This window comes from Centropristis striata, chromosome 15 (genome assembly GCF_030273125.1).
Source record: "Centropristis striata isolate RG_2023a ecotype Rhode Island chromosome 15, C.striata_1.0, whole genome shotgun sequence".
Classification (NCBI taxonomy): Eukaryota; Metazoa; Chordata; class Actinopteri; order Perciformes; family Serranidae; genus Centropristis; species Centropristis striata.
The window spans coordinates 7554836-7574465 of NC_081531.1; the positions used below are offsets into that span (position 1 = coordinate 7554836).

Genomic DNA, 19630 nt, shown 5'->3' on the forward strand with positions numbered 1-19630 from the left:
CAGGTACTGTACCTAGCTTTTCGGGAACAGGCCTGTAGGCCAAATAAACATGGCAACAAGTCCCCACTGGATGCCAGTAATGACACAAACTACTGCTATGCTAGAGTGACTGCCATTCAGTCACAGACCTAATTGGTTTCATAGGGCTTAGGGGGAGTTATATGCATATTATTATTATTATATCTGCACATCACAGTTCAAACTTAGCAATGTTGGACACATGAAATAGGTATTAAAAGTGTAAAACATATATTTTAATTAGCTAAAATCAAAAGGTGGCCACAATTTGTTTGTAAGTTGCTTTTTAAAAAAAAGATTACTAAAATAGATAACAGAGTATCCACCCTTTGCCAGTTTACTGTAACACATGTGACCCAAGGTTATTATAGTTAACGAAAACTAACGAAAACTAACGAAATAACGATAACTAGGATTGAAAAAAACATTTTCGTTAACTGAAATAAAACATTTTTTTTTTCAAAGATAACTTACTGAAACTGTATTTTGTGGTTACAAAACTAACTTAAATTATAGTGAAAATGTCCTTAGTTTTCGTCTTTGTCAACTGTTTTCATACGTAAACCTTTTTGGTTGATATGAAATCTATTTCATCTATCTGGTTTTATGACTTAGCGAATTTATTAGGAATTTATTAGGGCTGAGATGGATAAGACAAAGGAAATAAAGGCAACATTTATTGTGACCTTATTGAATCTGGCACCCAACAATGGTCCATTACAAAAAAACTAAAGCTAACACTAAAACTAATAAAAACTAAACTAAAACTAAGCATTTTCCCAAAAATAAAAACCAATTAAAACTAACTGAATTTGAAAACAAAAGTTGACAACGAAATTAAAACTAAAACTAATGAAAAATCCAAAACTATTATAACCTTGCTCTAAACAGTTACAAACTCAATATAGTTCATTTAAACTATACTTTAAAATAATTATAGAACTGTACTCCAGTACAATTTCAATTGAAATATGGAATGAAACTTGTAATGTAAGAGTGACATGAGCGTGTCATAAGCATGACATGGGATGTGTCATGAACATTAATGACACTTTGAAGTAACATTAATGCTCATGATACTTGTCATGTCATGTTTCTGACAGGCTTGTGTGACTCTTATGTAGACACCTTCAAAATAAAGTGTTACCATATCTTGCTTAAGTCATTTATTTCTCTTAAGTTACATAATTTACACACAGTGTTATTACTATGCCAATAGCCATCCTTTGTTACATCCTTTTTGAGTGAAATGATCAATAAATGTCATATGTTACACTTTTGGTCTAAGTTTTTTGTGTTTCCTGCAAAACTTGAAAAAATGACATAGGCGATTATTTTAACAGGGTGACGATATAAAAGTGAACTATATTTAGTTTAATAAAGCATGTGCTTATAATCTTCACAGACATAGCTCAGACTGGCTTCATGAGGATCACCCTAATATGAAAAATATGACCTATCTCTTTAAATTAGCTTAAGTGTCATGTCTCCCGTTGGCCCCGCCTCCTGGTCCGTTATCGGCCAATCGGAGCGCAGTGCACGTGACGAGCGTTCTTTGCGATGACCTCATCCCTGGTGTGGGATGACGTCAAATTCAAGATGGATGGAATCACGACCAGCGCGCAGAAATCTACACAACACTGAATAAAGTCCCGGCTGTGTGGAGGAAAGAGCATATTGACGACGGGCAGGGTAAGTGTAGATAGACTACCAAAGTTAACGTTAAGCAGAATTAGCCGGGAGGGTGAAACATAGTTGGTAGGGTGGCTGTTAAGGAGAAGCTTTTTCCTTTTCCTCCCTGACGTAACTCTAAAGGGGGCTTGTGCTGCTGGTAAAACCTGACCAGCTCCTTCCTATTCTGCAGCCAACAACTACGGCGTGTCAGGCAGGGTTGAAACGGTATTTGGAGAAAAAAAAACCACCACTTCCACCGGGGGTGGCGGGTACAATTGACTCCCCGCACACTACCAGCTCCTGTCTGCACCGACTGTGTTTTCATTCCGGGATTACCGCGGTGGAGTCCATTGAAACGCGCTCAACTTTCTCTCTCTGTTTCGTTTGAACCGTAGAAGCTGGCTGGTTGTTGTTGAGAAATGCTGTGTTTTAAAACATTAGTACATGAGCATTGTATCAAAAGCATCTTACATGATTAATCTATAAATGCATAGAGAGAGGGCACACATACAGTTAGTGAATTACGCATGGATAGATAGTGACCTAGTCAACAGATAGTGATCCCCATCCACAGAGACAGAATAACAGGTTATTTCTAACACTGTGTAGGCTCGGTTTCCTTCACCATTTTCCCCCCACACCGAACGAGAAACTCGTGACTATTTTCTAAACTGAAAGTGGCATTTCGGTTGGAGAAGTTATGTGTCATGAGAAATAGAGCCACGTCTCATATATGACCTAATGCTAAGAGCCTCAGCCGACTTCCTCCTAGAAACAGACACGAGCCAATATTCGCTGTTGTTCTCTTAACTTGTGCTTCAAGTTTCGATGAAGAAGCAAACCGAGCGGTTGCTAGTTTTTTTGATGAATGAATGAGGCTTCTGCCCACGAGCCTATTTTAGCAAGTGTCAACAAGTAACATGCCTTCCGGTCACCATTTTCAAAATAAACGCCGTGAGGAGCAATGTCCTGAGAAAACTAGGATTGTGAAATGATGACTTTAAGAGGCTGCAGATGGTATATCCTCTGCTATTTAGAGAAGGTAACTCCACTGCTCCTCATGGAGGCCTTTCACATAATGCTCTGTAATATCTATTTATAGCACAACAATTGCCAGACTTTATTTTATTTTTTCTAAATGCAAATGTTTCATTATATCATTTATTAAAGCTTCATAGACTGGAGGATTTTTTTCTTTCCAGTTCAGCAGAATTACTCTTCTCGCTAACAGTGTCACAAAACAAATCACATTCTGTAATATCTATTTTTAGCACAACAACAATTGCCAGACAGTGATATCTATGTGTTCCTATATGAAAACAATTCAAACAAAATTAAATGAATTGGCTGAATTAGCCCATTTATTTGGTATACTGAGTTAAAACTAATGCTCTCTGTTACAACAGCTCTATCAGCAACACAAACTACAGCCTCTAGTATACACATAAAGTTGAGCCACACTCAGAATTAAAACCATAATGCATATTTGTTTTGTGTCTCAGGCTACATACAGGCTGTCCTAACTTGGAGCTTATTTGGCCTATATGCAACCTGAAGGGAATAACTGCAGGCATGTTTTTCAACAAAAAAGGATGCAATCTATATTTAATTTTCATTATTTTTAATATTTAATATATATGAAGAACAACAACTACCATGATTAGTATTTCCTAAGTGCTGGATTGATTTAAGCATACATGTAACAAAAAACACAGGTTACATACATCTTCTATATAACGAAACGTACACTGTTGTGTACCTCATAAACTTGCAGTTTAATGCACATGGCAGTGCAACAGCAATATTTTCAGTGTCTGCTTTTTCATTATGCAGAGTGAACATGTTTTTATGTGAAAATGGTCCCCCAGGAAACTGTTTAGGCTAGTTGGATCATTTCTTTGACCAGCTCTGTGTGCCTCCTGCCTCTGCTGACACTGAGGAGCTCAGCTCCTGGTTTCACTCCTCCTGCCGGGCCATACTGGACTCTGTGGCTCCATTAAAAACTGTGCAGCCCAAAGCTAAATCTGAGCCCTGGTTTAACGGCAAAACTCGTGCAGCTAGACGGGAGTGCCGCAAAGCTGAACGGAAGTGGAAGAAGGACAAGCTGCAGGTTTCCTTCCAAATCCTTAAGGACTGTTGGCGCCGCTACCAGAGCTCCGTTAAAGAGACTAAAAGAGAATACCTGTCAAACATCATAGAGACCAACCATCATAACCCGCGTGTGTTATTTAAAACCATTGACACTGTTCTAAATGCCCCACATCCTGTCAACTTGGAGGCATCTCTTGAAATGTGTGATAGTTTCCTGCACTTTTTTATTGATAATGTTGCTACTGCTAGGGCCCTCATCTCTGCTCCTGCATCTGACCCCTCCGTCACTGCTCCTCGTTCTGCAGCTTTGGATGGTTTTGAGCCAGTGTCTCTGTCTTTTTTAGAGGATTTGGTTGGCCATATTAAGCCATCTGGTTCTCCCTGTGATGCTGTCTCCCCTTATTTCTTTAAAGAGGTGCAGCCCCTACTTAAGGAACCTGGCCTTGATCGCAGCATGCTGGCTAATTTAAAGCCTATCTCCAAGCTGCCCTTTATTTCTAAGATCTTGGAGAAGGTCGTATACGGTCAGCTACGGTCTTTTCTCGATGTACATGGTGTCCTGGAGGTGTTTCAATCTGGTTTTAAAACTATGCATAGCACAGAGTCAGCTCTACTCAGAGTTTTTAACGATATCCTCCTGGCTAATGACTCCGGTGACCATGTAATTCTTGTTCTGTTGGACCTGACTGCAGCGTTTGACACCGTGGACCACAGCACCCTAGTGGCTCGGTTACGCCACCTAGTTGGCATCGGTGGTTCTGCGCTGGAGTGGTTCAAGTCCTATCTGACCGACAGAAGTTTGAGTGTAAGTCTCGGTACCTCGGAGTCCAGCCCCGCTCCGCTGTTGTATGGGGTTCCACAGGGGTCGATTTTAGGACCCCTACTTTTTTCTCTGTATTTACTGCCTCTGGGCTCCATTTTGAGAAAGCATGGCATCCCTTTTCATTGTTACGCTGATGACAGTCAGATATATTTGCCGCTGAAAAGAAAAGATGCTTTCTCCCTCACACCGCTCCTGTCTTGTCTCGAAGACATCAAGGCCTGGACGGCCTTGAACTTTTTGAATTTCAATGAGAAGAAGACAGAAGTGATGGTGTTTGGCCCTAGTGGCTCTTGTGTGACACCTCCTGTTGACTTGGGCCCTCTGGCAGATTTTGAAAGGCCGACTGTCACAAATTTAGGTTTTAAGATGGACAGTGATTTTAAATTAGATCGTCAGATAAGTGCTGTTGTTAGGTCCAGCTTTTTCCAAATCAGGCAGCTGGCTAAAGTGAAGCCTTTTCTTACGCGCAAGCACTTTCAAACAGTAATCCATGCCTTCGTTACATCTCGGCTGGATTACTGTAACTCACTGTACCTTGGAGTCAGCCAGTCCTCCCTCGCACGGCTCCAGTTGGTGCAGAACGCGGCTGCTCGCCTCTTAACTGGAGTTCGTAAGAGGGAGCACATAACCCCCATCCTGGCCTCCCTCCACTGGCTGCCTGTGCATTTTAGAGTCCATTTTAAGATTCTTTTATTTGTTTTTAAATCCTTAAATGGTCTCGCCCCGTCTTACCTCTCTGAGCTCCTCCACCCTTACGCTCCTGCTCGGTGCCTCAGGTCAGCTGATCTGCTGCTCCTGGAGATTCCCAGGTCAAAACGAAAGTTAAGAGGGGACAGAGCTTTCTCTGTTGCAGCCCCCAAACTATGGAATGAGCTTCCTTTGCACATCAGACAAGCCTCATCACTGTCCATTTTTAAAAGTCAACTTAAAACCTATTTTTTTTTCCTTGGCTTTCAACCGCGCATGAGACTTCTTACTCTTGTTTTAGTGTTTTTATGGTTTTCTTTTATTTATTGTTTTTTTTAAAAAGCAATGAAACTATTTATTTTAGTGTGTATTCCTGTTTTATTCATTTCATTGTTTCTTGTTTGCTTGTTTATGTACAGCACTTTGTTGCGGCTGTGGTTGTTTTTAAAGTGCTCTACAGATAAAGTTGAGTTGAGAAAGTTGAGTTGAGGTTAACCAGCCAGATTCGGATGCATCCCATCTTACAATTAAATTAAAAATATGAGGCATTTGCTGCATGAAATGCATATTATATAGGTAATGTTTTATTTCATAAAATGTTCATGCTGTTAGAGGATGTCTGACGGACCTGACTAACATGATTTAATGCCCTCTAGTGATGTCATAAACAACAACCAGTACAAACAAAGATTTCCAGAGACATGTAGTTATGCCTTCCACATATAGTGAAACAATATACAATTTCATCAGTAATCATTTAAGTCGTTCACATTTATAATAAAAAAATAGTCAATGAAAGTCAGCATTTGTTGACAGTAGGCCTACAACCAGTGACTGATTTCAGTATTAGTTAGTCCACTGATTATTTTATCCATAAATTGCCTGATAAAAAAAAAAAAGATTAAAGCAGAAAATCCTCACAAATGATAAACAGGAATGTTAGGCATTTCTTCTTGAAAAATCACTTAAATTCTTAATTGAATATCAAAATAGGTGCTGATAATGTTTCTGTTTGTTGTACATTAACATTACTATCATTGTGCCTTTAAATAATTAATTTGTGTTCACACAGACTACACACATAGCAGTGAATGACGAGGCTTCTTGTTACATCTATTTACCATGAGGTGGTAGCTGATATCCTGTGAATTACATAAAGTTATATGAAGTATAATAAATTTATATAATAAAGTGACAGTGTAGTTCTATTAGAAGAGTTATCTGTCTTTTAGCTTATTACAGTATTACAAGTAAAGGTGTCACACTTTTAAAATGAACAACCTGCACACTGTGCACCTGCACAGAAAAAGTCACCTAATAGCACATAATTCATAATAATAGTCTATTCTCTACTATATTGTTTTATCTGTGCACCGTTGGGTTGAAAGTCTGGTACAGCTTTGGTACTTTGGTTACTAACAAAAGTGTCTGAGCTACTAACACATTTAACAGAAATCAAGTTGCTTTGAATGAAAAGCATTTAAACACTGAGGTGGATTTTTATATGCTGTTTTGGCTCTGTATTGATTTAACCCTCTGGAGTCCATCTATTTATTGAAAATACACATGTTTTATTTATAGTAATAACTTTATTTATGTATGATATGTAGACAAGCTGAGAAAGCCAGTTAAAGTGCAATCATAGGAGCTTTCACAGTGTGCCATTTATGTTTCTAGACTATTTTTAAAATGTGAATTTTCTTTCTACAATGAAAACTATTACTATTTTTAATTTATATGAAAATAGACTGTTTTGCAGTTTTATTATTTATTATTTTTTCTGCTGTTTTTCTGTGTATAAATGGTAAAAAAAAAAATGGTACATTTCCATAGACACCAGTGTCTTTTGTTTGTATTTTGGGTTCCTGGCAGCTGTATACTTTGTTAATTAAAATAAAATGAAACATCAGACTGATAGCCAAGGTTGTGTGGAGAAAAAGGAACCATGCATGTGATGTAAGGACAGACTGAAAGATGCTAAACAGAGACAGAAATTAATACATAGGAAGTTGACAAATTTGAACCAAAATCTCCTGGACTTCAGAGGTTTAATTTTAGATGCTGATATTTGTTTATTGTATTTAACCAATAATTAACTCAACTTTTATGTCTTTGCATAACTGACTTGTTAAACTGTAATAACTATAATAAAAGGCTACATCGTGTACTGGGACACTATAATGAAAACTTTATTATGTATCTCTGACACTGATGGTCTTGTGGCGTGTAAAAAGACGAACAGACAAAGTCGTACATTAAACCTCTGACGTCCAGGAAATTATGGTTCAAATTTGTCAACTTCCTATGTATTCATTTCTGTCTCTGTTTAGCATCTTTCAGTCTGTCCTTACATCACATGCATGGTTCCTTTTTCTCCACACAAACTTGACTATCAGTCAGTTTTTTATTTTTATTTTAATTAACAAAGTATAAAGCTGCCAGGAACCGAAAATACAAACAAAATACACAGGTTTCTATGGAAATGTACCTTTTTTTCTTTTTTTTTTTTACCATTTATATACACAAAACAGCAGAAAAAATAATAAATAATAAAACTACAAACCACTCTATTTGCATGTAAATTAAAAATAGTAATAGTTCTCATTGTAGAAAGAAAATTCACATTTTAAAAATGGTCTAGAAACATAAATGTCACACTGTGAAAGCTCCTATGATTGCACTTTCAACTGGCTTTCTCAGCTTGTCTACATATCATATATAAATAAAGTCATTACTTCAAATAAAACATGTGTATTTTCAATAAATAGATGGATTCCAGAGGGTTAATGAAAGGGCAATAGGACAGCTACCTGATCTGCAGTTGGCTATTTAATGTGTGCATGTGTCTGTTCATGCCTGTTTCTACACTTAATAATCACCTTTTGTATTTACATTCCTGCTTTAAAATGTAAAATCTTCTTGTTTTTTTTTCTTTCAGCCATGGAGAGCCTAGTGCATTACAGCAACCCCTCCCATGCCCTCTCAGTGTTAGGGGTTCTGAACGAGCAGCGGCTGCGGGGTCAGCTGTGTGACGTGGTTCTGGTCGTGGCGGAGCAGAGGTACCAGGCTCACAAGAGTGTTCTGGCTGCCACCAGTGAGTATTTCCAGTCCCTGTTCACACGGATGGACGCAGAGTCACTGAAAGTTGTAAACCTGGACTTCTGTGAGCCCGACGCCTTTGAGATAGTTCTGAATTACATTTACTCCTCCTCACTCTTTGTGGACAAAGGCAGTCTGGCAGCCATTCAAGAACTGGGCTACAGCCTTGGAATCCCTTTCCTCACAAACATCGTGTCAGCGAGGCCACATGCATCCTACTGTGTGTCTAGAAAAAGACTTTCCTTCTCAGAAGGGGATGAGAATGACGTGCAGACAAGGAGCGTCATTGTGCGTCGAGTTCGGAATGAAACAACCCATCCCTCCCGCTCGAATTATCAGAGAAAACCCGAGAGGTCATCGTCTCCCCACTCGACTCGAGAGTCAGCTCAGCCTCCGTCAGAACACAACTCGTATGAATCAGGCAGAAACTCTGAATCCATCAGCAGGAAATCCTCTGAACAGAGTGAAGCTGCTGAAAGGAAGTTCAGCTACCCGTACACCTCCATACTAAAAGGGAATCCATCACACATGGCATCTATTAGGCCCCAGCTAACATCATCAGTGTCTTTCAGTGATGCAGAAGTGCAGCACACCAGGCTGCAGTCTGGCACCGACCAGGACGCTAAAGAGGAGAACGAGGAGCTGGAGCCCCACTATCACACCAAAGTGCCCTTTCAGGGTCAGGCTTCTGAGCCGAGCCAGACCATTGACAGGAGCGGGCCGCTCATTAAAAGCCTTCTCCGTAGATCATTATCCATGGACAGCCCTGTTCCGGTCTTCTCGCCCACACTGGAACTCAAAGAGCTGCACAATCGTGAACAGTCAGTTGTTAAAATGGCATCAAAAGCATCGGGGCCAGAAACGTCCGCTCACAACGGCAATTCAAAAAGAACATCTCCCCTGGTTCTCAGGTCAAAGTATCCCAGCAGGTATGATGAAAAAACTCAGGTAGAAAGAGAAGTCAGCGTGAAAGCTGAGCCCAGCAGTCCGCTCGCTGACCCTATGGACATTATTCGAATCACAGTTGGAGACGCATTGCCAGTCAATCTTAAAGATTTGCAAACAAATTATGACCAAGCTTCAAGACCTGACTTCAGTTCTTTTGGGAAAAGAAAGGACAGGCCAGACAACAGAAGGTACCCATTCAAAAAGAGCAAAATATTTAAAGAGCATACCCTCTCGCTGCACGAGAACACGTCAGAAACAGTACCTCAGAGCGCCAGCAGCGACTCTAATGAAAACAGCGAGGAGCCACCTCAGAACAAGATTTTCAAATGCTGGAATTGTTTAAAGGTTTTCAGGTCCAGCGCCGGACTACATCGTCACGTTAATATGTATCACAACCCTGAAAAGCCGTATGCTTGCGACATCTGCCACAAGCGCTTCCATACCAACTTCAAAGTGTGGACTCACTGCCAAACGCAGCATGGTGTAGTACAAAACCCAGCCTCGTCCTCCAGCTCCTCCGTGCTGGACGAGAAATTCCAAAAGAAGTTAATAGATATTGTGCGAGAGAGGGAAATAAAGAAAGCCTTGCTGTGGAAGTTAAAGAGGAATAAGCAGGGTTTGCAATCTCCTGCACTTGCCAAAAAGAGATCAAGACCCAGCTTCATATGCCCGTACTGTGGGAAAGTATTTGTGTTCCAGTCTCAGTACAGGCAGCATTTAAGGACACATCCTGCTGAAAAAGCTGAGCAGGACACAACGAACGAGAGCATCCTCTACCAGGAACAGGATGAGGACATCCAACAGAAGAACACAGACGACAGTGTTTACTCCTGTCGACTTTGTAACATGAAGCTGTCTTCACTTTTTGAGCAGGGAGACCACGAGAGGGGCTGTCGACATGCAACCGTATGTCCCTACTGTGGCCTCCGATTCTCCAGTCCAACGGTCAAGAAGGACCACGAGGCACATTGTAAGTACAAGAAGTTGACTTGCCTGGAGTGCATGCGGACCTTCAAGTCCTCCTTCAGCATATGGCGCCACCAGGTGGAGGTCCACAACCACAACATGATGACCGTTAAAGAGCAGATTCACCTGAAGCAACAAGAGAATAACGACGAGGAGTCTGAAATGCTCAGAGAGGAGCATTACAGCGACGAGCCTCTAGCACATGGGAGCTCAAGAGAGATCATCACCTACAGCGACTCCTCAGGTCCGCCCATGTACGATTCAGAAGACGACTCCTCCTATGTGCCTGAGGACCTGAGCATGGGCCTTCACGGCAAGCTGGTGGTAAAAGAGGAGCCGTTAGAGGAGGCTGTGAGTGAGATGGAGAACGCAGAGACTGCCAAATCTGGGCCCGAGGAAGCCGGTGTGTGGCCGTGCGAGAAATGCGGAAGTCTTTTCAGCTCTCGCAAAGACCTGGAGCGACACCAGGAGCTGCTATGCCACATCAAACCGTTCATCTGTCACATCTGCAACAAAGCCTTCAGGACCAATTTCCGCCTTTGGAGCCACTTCCAGTCCCACATGTCGACTCCTCACGAACCCGGAGCCAAAGAGATCGAGAGAGACCCCTCACCTCTGTCTCCCTCCCCTCCCACCACCCCCCAAAGCTCTGAACGCCCCTCCCCACAGGCCTCCGTGCTCAAATCTCCCCAGACGGCGCCCGTCGCCGCAGTGATGGCCGAGGAGTCCAGCAGCCCCGAGCCCTGCAGCTCGCTGGTAACCAAGACCAAGAGGCCTGAACTAGAACGGCAATCCAGCAGCCACAGCCCTCTGTCTAGGTCAAACAGCATGGAGAACACAGGTGGCCCTCAGGAATCAGACACACTCTTTTACCATGCACCGTCTCTCTCTGCGCTGACGTTTAAGAGGCAGTACATGTGTAAACTCTGTCACAGGACCTTCAAGACTGCCTTTAGTCTCTGGAGCCACGAGCAGAGTCACAGCCACGTGTAAGCATCAGACAAGTTACAGTAGTGCATTTCTGTTGAGAGACGATACTTATTATTAGAATATACACACCTCAGCCTACAAAAAGGAAGACTTTGAATGTATAGCTTATTATCTTGCCTCCAATGTCATATATATTAAAGTGGCCATGTTCATTAGAGGTGTAAACGTGAATGTGCAATCAAGTGCTAGATTTCTCTTTGAGACGAGATGGTTTATTTTCCTTTCAAAATGAGCTATAAGCATTTATCTATTTTAAACCTCTTTTTAGTTGTCTACTTGTATTTATCTATCTAGGTGTTTTGAGAAAACAAGGTACAGAGTTGCACATCGTTATTTCAAGCCTACCACTTTTGATTTAAAAGGTGCAGTTTGTAATCACTGGGCGTTTGCTCCAAAAAAATAGGGAACAATAATTTACCTTGTGAAAGTAATGCACGATTAACTAAATGCAGCTGTAACACTGGCCATGATTGTTTACTGTTTGGCACACAAAAAATATATAAGAAATGTCCTTAAAAATGTCAAATTGATATTCTGCGTTAAAGAGACTTTTGCCATGCATGGAAACCCAGAGAGTCCATTGTTTGCTCAGCAGAGAACACAGAGACCAACAGCCCTGCAGAGAGGAGGTACATGTGGATACGATGCAGAGTTCAGTGTAGGGTCTGCACAATAGACAATGCAGCCTTCTAGCTCCATGGCTAAGCTAAATCAGGATTTTTTTTTTTGTAACCTGATCTGATATCACTATAACACAGCTATCCGTGCTGTGATTGGTAATCCACAGTCTTGTGTCGCCCAGCTTGTTGACGAGAGACCCCGATTGTTGACAATAAATTAGCTGCAGAGCTAGTTTGTGAACTGCTCTTAGCCTAGCACGCCTGCCTCGCTCCTGCTTCTTCTCACATCACCATGTGTGCCTCCTCTCTGCTGAGCTTTTGTCTTAAGACCGAAACACTTCACCATTGCAACAGTCTCTTGAACACAAAATCTTGCTTCTTGTGTTAATGTAAAGTCAAAATTTTAGTTGTAAACTAAAGCTGCCGACTGCTGTAAAGCTAACGGTGTAGCTGAATCTTCTTCTTCGTCCTCTCTTAGGTAACCTAGAATCTGGCCATATCTTACAAACTGCACCTTTTTTAAAGGTACAGTAACAACTATATACATTGTTTTCTCAGAGTGTGGAAAAAGTGCTTCACATTTTCGGAGGCTGCAGTTGAATTAAAGAGTCGTGCTTTTTGCTTTTGTATCAAATTTATCTCTTGGTGTGAGTGACATCCCTTAAGATAATATTGGTGGCCTCAAAAATGTTTTCAATATGCACTTTGTTTAACAGTTCGATTCTGTTAGAGAGGGACAAAATGTTTGCATGAAAGGCTGCAGAAGTAGAAATGATAAAAAGGCCCAGCAGTTTCTGGGGTTTTTTTTTTCAGACTTACTTTGCATGAGTTCTCTCATAATTGAGTTTCTCATTGTCTTCGGGTAATTTTTTTGTAATGAGCTGATTGAATAAGACCTTCAGTATAATGAAAAGTTGTTTCACAAACTGCACATCAAACACACCTCAGATAAAACTGTTATTTTTGTGGATGAGCATTTCAGTATACAGCCTTGATTAGTTAGTTAAAGGCTTAATTCAGTACTTTAATTTATCTTTCTAACTTCTAGCCTGGTGAAACCTCGTGATGTGTATACAAATGAATGAGACAGTGCAATCATCGGTAATAAGATTTGAAAAATTATGTTTTTTTTCACAGGTTAAGACATGTTGCTTATTTTTAAAACTTCTTTGTAAAAGGTGCTCAGCAGATCAGCTTACTTATAAAAATGGGATAATTATCATTAAAAATAATGGACTGGCTCGATTTGATAGCATCCTAAATATGAGATAAAGTCAATCAGAAACTAAGAAACAAAGTTCACACTGCAGTATAGTAATATAAATGATGGTTATGATTGAAATAATTATGATAAATAAGACATTGTCTTACATTTCTGAATCAAATCCACCACCCCAGTGCAACACCAGTGTGGTATATAACCAAGCTTTACAATGCTTTAATGGCCTTATGCAATTTTGAAAATATTTTGTCGATATTATTTTACATGAAAGCACAACAGAGTTTCAGATGAATTATGACTCAGGCTTTTCAAGAGGAGGAAAGCATGAGAAAGCAAATCTTTTATTCTTTGAATGGTGAGAAAGTGTTCCTGCTTCCTAAAGATTTATTATAAAGATTGTGTTGATTGTATTCCAGTTGTTTCACAATTGTATTCTTGTACAAGTATATAGTTCTGCTTTGGCTTGATGGATTAGACCTTCGTCATAAGTTATTATGATTGCTACAGTTTGGACGATGTTGCATTCAAAGAGTGCTCCACACAGACTATGGGGATTTGTTTTCCTCCAAATGAGCAACGCGAGCTGCATTGTGATGTAAAATTCTTTGGAGAAATTCTGTATTGATAATAGTGCTCTTAATTTCCTGTGATAACAACTTTCTCAAGGTTTCACAGAGATGATTAGAATTGTGTACATGGAAGTGTTTGTATCCTCTATTTTGTACCAATTTTGTTAGTAAACAAAAGGTTTATCTTTTTAGTATTCCTGTGCTCTCACTGCAATAATGAATATTTGTATCAGCATTGGTTGCATTATTGTTGCTTTTGGAAACTTGCAGCTGTTTTGTGTTTAGGTTTTTCTACAGTTTTTTGTGCTTCATTTCTGTAATAAAGAGTAACAATGGAGTATATATATAACCATTTGTGGCATTTAACTTATTTGGTAAAGTATACTGTGCCCCACAGCAAGGTTATAATAGGTTTGGAATTTTCATTAGTTTTAATTTTGTTGTCAACTTTTATTTTCAAATTCAGTTAGTTTTAATTCGTTTTTAGAGTGAGTTTGCTAGTTTTAATTAGTTTTATTATATATTATATATTTATTTTTTTTTGGGAAAATGCTTAGTTTTAGTTTAGTTTTTATTAGTTTTAGTGTTAGTTATAGTTTTTTCTGTAATGGGGTGTTTGTTGGGTGCGAGATTCAAAAAAATCACAAGAAATGTTGCATTAATTTCCTTTCTCTGATCCATCTCAGCCCCAATAAGTGTATTAAGTCATAAAACCAGATAGATTAAATAGATTTCATATCAACCAAAAATATTTACGTATGAAAAAAGTTGACAAAGACGAAAACTAAGGACATTTTCACTTTAATTTTAGTTAGTTGTAGCTAGTTTTGTAACCACACAATTCAGTTTCAGTTAGTTATCGTTTTAAAAAAAAACTCTAGTTTATATTTTTATTTCAGTTAAAGAAAATGTTTTTTCAATTCTAGTTTTCGTTAACTATAAAAACCTTGCCTCACAGCTTATCTTGAGCTAAATTAACATTTGCAGGACTCAGCTCAGTTAGCTTGTTTGATGCTACCTAACTTTCTGATTTGAAATTGACACACTGGAGCTTCAAATTTACCCTAATACACTATTACCAACAGGGCTGAACAATATCGTTATTATATTGATCCTGATATGAGACAGACATTGTCTTTAATTTTGGTTAGTCATTCCATAATAGAAGCAGAAGTGTTTTTTTGTCCTGGTTTCAAAGGCTGCGTTACAGTAAAGTGATGTCATTTTCTGAGCTCACCAGACTATTTTAGCTGTTCTGTTATTTGCATTTACCCACATAGTCATTATTATCCACGTTACTGATGATCAAAACATCTCAACGTAAATATTTTGTGAAAGCACCAATAGACAAACCTACACTGTTGTCACAATAAGGTATTTGGTCAAAAATAATGTGCAAGAATTTATATTTTTTCTCCATTTCTCATCCAGACAGCTGACAGCAGAAAATATCATATTGTGTAATATTTAAACCATATTCACTTCCTGGATTTACTGCGTCTTTGTCACCAAAATTATTTTACTCGTTTATCACAGTGCCTCAGTTCTAAAGTCGATAAGTAGATTTTCAATTGTGGCCAAATGAGGTTGTGTGTAAAAGTAGGATGTAAAATGTTGTGTAATACTCTTGCGCAGTGTTAATATACTAAGTGTATATTGGGTAATACATGGATGACGTACATTGAGATATAAAGAAACACAGAAATAGTTATTTTAAGAAAAAGAAACTTAATCATTCAACATGGTTAGACATATATACAGACACAGATATAGGAGGGAATAAGTTTACATGCAGCACAAACAGATGGATGTGAATAATGTGAGTAAAGGTTATTAGGTGTGTTGTGGAATGTGTAGATTGATCGATAACTATTGTGTTTCATATTGATGGCTATGCAGACCACTACAACATCTGCAACTCCATTACACACACTTACTTTTTATAAGGTACCACACCATCCAGCACATACACATTGAACATTGATATTCGCTGGAAACTATTAGAATATTATTGGAAAATCGAACCTTGTAGCGCACTTTAAAACTCCTAAAGATAGGTAGGCTAAATAGACTTACAGATGAGATGAGTCAGGGTGGAAATCCAGAGTGAATTGTGTTACTGACCAGGTGTAGGCCCATCACACAATGGGGCGGAGCTCCACTAAAAGGCGTCCGATCGGAAACAGTGCAATGCCGCAACACGTCCTACGTAAATGATGATATTTGGAAAAAGTTAATTCAAAAATCTTCAAAATCGAGGATGCACACCTTCCTACCATGCGCAAGCCACATATGAAATCTTAGGTCAGTCTGACTAACGGTCAGGGAGATATACCCTAGACACACACACACACACACACACACAGACGCTTCTTGCTTTTATAGATAGATAGATATAAGGGGCTCATATGCAGTATTTACATGATGGAAAGTGTAAGTGCATTTTCACCATTTAACCCTAGATTTCCAAATCTATAATCCCATTGCTACTATGAGACATTAGGTTTTTAATTAAATATATTATGTGTGAGTTTGTGCTACACATGAATGCATTGCATAATAATATAGTGACTAATGTCTGGTGAGGCAAATTTTTATTGCTTATTCTACCTGTGTAACTACGGTATGTGGAAACGGACACACACGTTATCCTGTTGGCAGACAACCCTGAGGCAGGGGGATGTTTTTCAAACTTGGGGCCGCCGTGACCATTTCTGCCTGGAAACTCAGGAGTTAACTTACGAGGTGTTTGCTTTAATTTGGAAAAATGGCAAACTGGAAATCCTGTCCTGCCCGTGTGTAAGGTCACATTCTCCATGAAAGTGTGTGCAGAGAGGAAGTTTTCACACAGATGAGGAAATCTGCTTGCAAACTCAGCCATATCTTTTGCATAAAGAAAAAGCTGTTTTACCTCATTTTATGATCCATTGTGAGTTTCTCTGTACCAAGTTGTTTTCATTTCAAGGTTTGAAAGATCTGCAATTGTTGACGACCCGTCAATTACAATGAACAACATTTATTGTCAAAGTTCAACAATAACTTACAGATTTTACATTGTCAGCAACACAAATTTCGAAAGAATATAACTGATATATAGTGTTATTAGTTAGTTACATTTCTAAATATCGGAAGGTGAAGATCACTTGGTAAAAGAAAACTTGCAAAAACAAAATATCTTTTAAATTGACATTACATAATCAAGATTTTTAAAGGTACAGGCAATACTGACACCACAGCAGAGACATCAGAAAGGTGACTGATTCGGTGCGGACACTGCTTCACTGTAGTAGAGCTGTTTAATCGTGTTTTTGATTATAAAAAAAGAGTCGCCAGGCATGACTATAGATACACTGAAAGATACAATCATCCAGATCTTTCTTCTCTCTGTCTCCTCACAGTGCCAGGGTGTCTTTAATCAGCCTTCTCATTGTTGTGCTTACAGAGGTGCCCAGAGAGTCTGTGATCTGGTATGTGATTTTGTAAAGGTAGGGCTGGACGTCTTTAAGACTGGTGTCGAAGACATTGTCCACTTCAGACTGGGTGGGCATCTTGGGCAGGTATTCGTGGCGGTTTATGACCTCTACAACATTGATCACCTTCTCGCCCAGCTTCTCGCCCACTTTCTCCCTGCAGATCTGTCTCTCCTGCTCGTTAGCCAGGTTGACAACGTTGACCTTGATGCTCCACACTTCCCAGGGAATGCACTCGTCGGAAAAAGGCCAGCGAGACTTCTTCTTCTGGTAGAACTCCAGGGAGATTTGCCCCATGCCGTCACTGCCGGAGTTGCTCAAAGCATCCTGTAACCAAAGCAAGTCATAAGATCGTCAGATGATAGGCCTGAACATAGAGGTACATCTCAAAAAATTAGAATATCGTGAAAAAGTTCAATATTTGTTGTCAATCATTTCAGAAAGTGAAACTCATACATTATATAGATTCATTACACATAGAGTGAAATATTTCAAGCCTGTTTTTCTTCCATTTTGATGATTCTGGCTTCGAGATAATGAAAACACAAAACTCAGTGTCTCATAAAATATGAATATTGATCAGAAGTTGAATGTGCTGGTCCTGGGTCAGTGGTGGTTTGGGTCCATGTCCTCTGCTGCTGTTGGTCCACTGTGTTTTCTGAAGTCCACAGTCAACATAGCAGCCATCTAGCAGGACATTTTAGAGTCTTCATGCTTCCACAAGCTCTTTGGAGATGCTGCTTTCATTTCCCAGCAGGACTTGGCACCTGCCCACACTGGCAAAGGTACCAAAAGCTGCTTCAATGACCATGGTGTTACTGGGCTGGACTGGCCAGCAAACTGGGCTGACCTCAACCCCATAGGAGTCTATGAGCTGTTGTCAAGAGGAAGGTGAGAGACACCAGATGAGCTGAAGGCTGCTATAAAAGCAACATGGTGCTGTAGGCTGATCTCCTCCATGTCACGCCGTATTAATGCACTAATTCATGCAAAAGGAGCCCAACCAAGTATTGAGTGTATAGAAATTAACAATTTTCAGAAGCATGACATTTGTGTTTAAAAATATCCTTTTTCTTTATTGATCTTATGTAATATTATAATTTTATGAGACACTGAGTTTTGTGTTTTCATTATCTCTAAGCCAGAATCATCAAAATTACAAGAAATACAGGCTTGAAATATTTCACTCTATGTGTAATGAATCTATATAATATACGAGTTTCACTTTCTGATATAGTTGACAAAAAATATTGAACTTTTTCACAATAATCTGATTTTCTGAGACACTGAGTTTTGTGTTTTCATCATCTCTAAGCCAGAATCATCAAAATAACAAGAAATATAGGCTTGAAATATTTCACTCTATGTGTAATGAATGTATATAATATATGGGTTTCACTTTCTGATATATCTGACAAAAAGCATTGAACTTTTTCCACAATATTTCTATTTTTTCCCCTGTACAGTATAGCCAACAATCACACGTTAAAACTCGCCTTGAATTCAGACACAGCTTTCCTGATCACCCTGTCCAGCTCCTCTGAAGACACCCTGACAAAGGTGAAATCGATGAAGTCACAGTCGATGTCCAGTGTGCCCACGGTACCGATGGAGTAGGTGCCCTCCTTTTTGTAGTGAAACTTCCCGGTGCTGCGATGCAGTAAAATGGTGTGCAGCAAGGACAGCATAGCCTCCTCCACCTGCCTCGCCTCCACCGTCACCTCAAGAACTTCTGAGCGGCAATTCATGGTGAAATTATAGTTATTTCCATTTACAGGGGACGACTCGTCTCGGGGCAGGTTGATGATGGCAGCTCGATCACGTTAGATGACGAAGATATACTTTGTTTACCTCCGCGGATGGGCGGAGCCTATCCCACACAGTGAATCGCAGTATATTAAAACACAAGAATAGTATTTTTCATAAAGGCTAACCTACCTCAAAGTGTACTTTGAGCGGATTGAGCAGAGGAACATTATAACAAAGCTAGCTTGCTAAGTGTTTGCTACAAATGGGACAGGAAGATGTGGTAATGATGACAGAGGACAGGACTACGGCAACTCGCGAGGAACAAAATACTGTTTTTGAATCGCTTATTTTGTTCTAACATATACGGAAGAGGATTAGGGCCACACAAGAAAAAAAAAACATTTGAGTTCTGACTTTATTCTCAGAATTTTGTCTTTAAAGTCCGAATTCTGAGAATAAAGTCAGATTTCGGACTTCAAAGCCGTAGTCTGTCCGGCCCTCTATCATTATCACATCTAGTTATTTAAGTCAAACAGATTATTACTTACATATCAAGAATTTATCATAAAATATAGAATCCCAATTCCCATTAGCGAAATTAATATAGTCATAAATGCAATCCCTCTAGGTGTAATTATGTTATTTAAAAGTACAAAATAAATACAATGTCTATTAAGAAATCTACCAACATGAAAGCTATAAAA

At 39.4% G+C, this 19630-nt stretch overlaps 2 protein-coding genes across 2 annotated transcripts; one reads left to right on the plus strand and one right to left on the minus strand.

The window, feature by feature from the left end:
• Nucleotides 1-1647: 1647 nt before the first annotated feature.
• Nucleotides 1648-14043, plus strand: zbtb21 (zinc finger and BTB domain containing 21). The gene is made up of 2 exons (XM_059352325.1): nt 1648-1710; nt 8232-14043. Exon 2 carries the CDS (start codon nt 8234-8236, stop codon nt 11297-11299), a length of 3066 nt encoding a protein of 1021 aa, XP_059208308.1. The 5' UTR covers nt 1648-1710; nt 8232-8233; the 3' UTR covers nt 11300-14043.
• A 2664-nt stretch (nt 14044-16707) lies between these two features.
• On the minus strand, nt 16708-19226 carry atg101 (autophagy related 101). Its single transcript, XM_059352349.1, has 2 exons — nt 18674-19226; nt 16708-17504 (listed from the first exon to the last, which is right to left on the minus strand). The coding sequence occupies exons 1-2, from the start codon at nt 18923-18925 to the stop codon at nt 17100-17102; spliced, it is 657 nt and encodes a 218-aa protein (XP_059208332.1). The 5' UTR covers nt 18926-19226; the 3' UTR covers nt 16708-17099.
• Nucleotides 19227-19630: the final 404 nt, after the last annotated feature.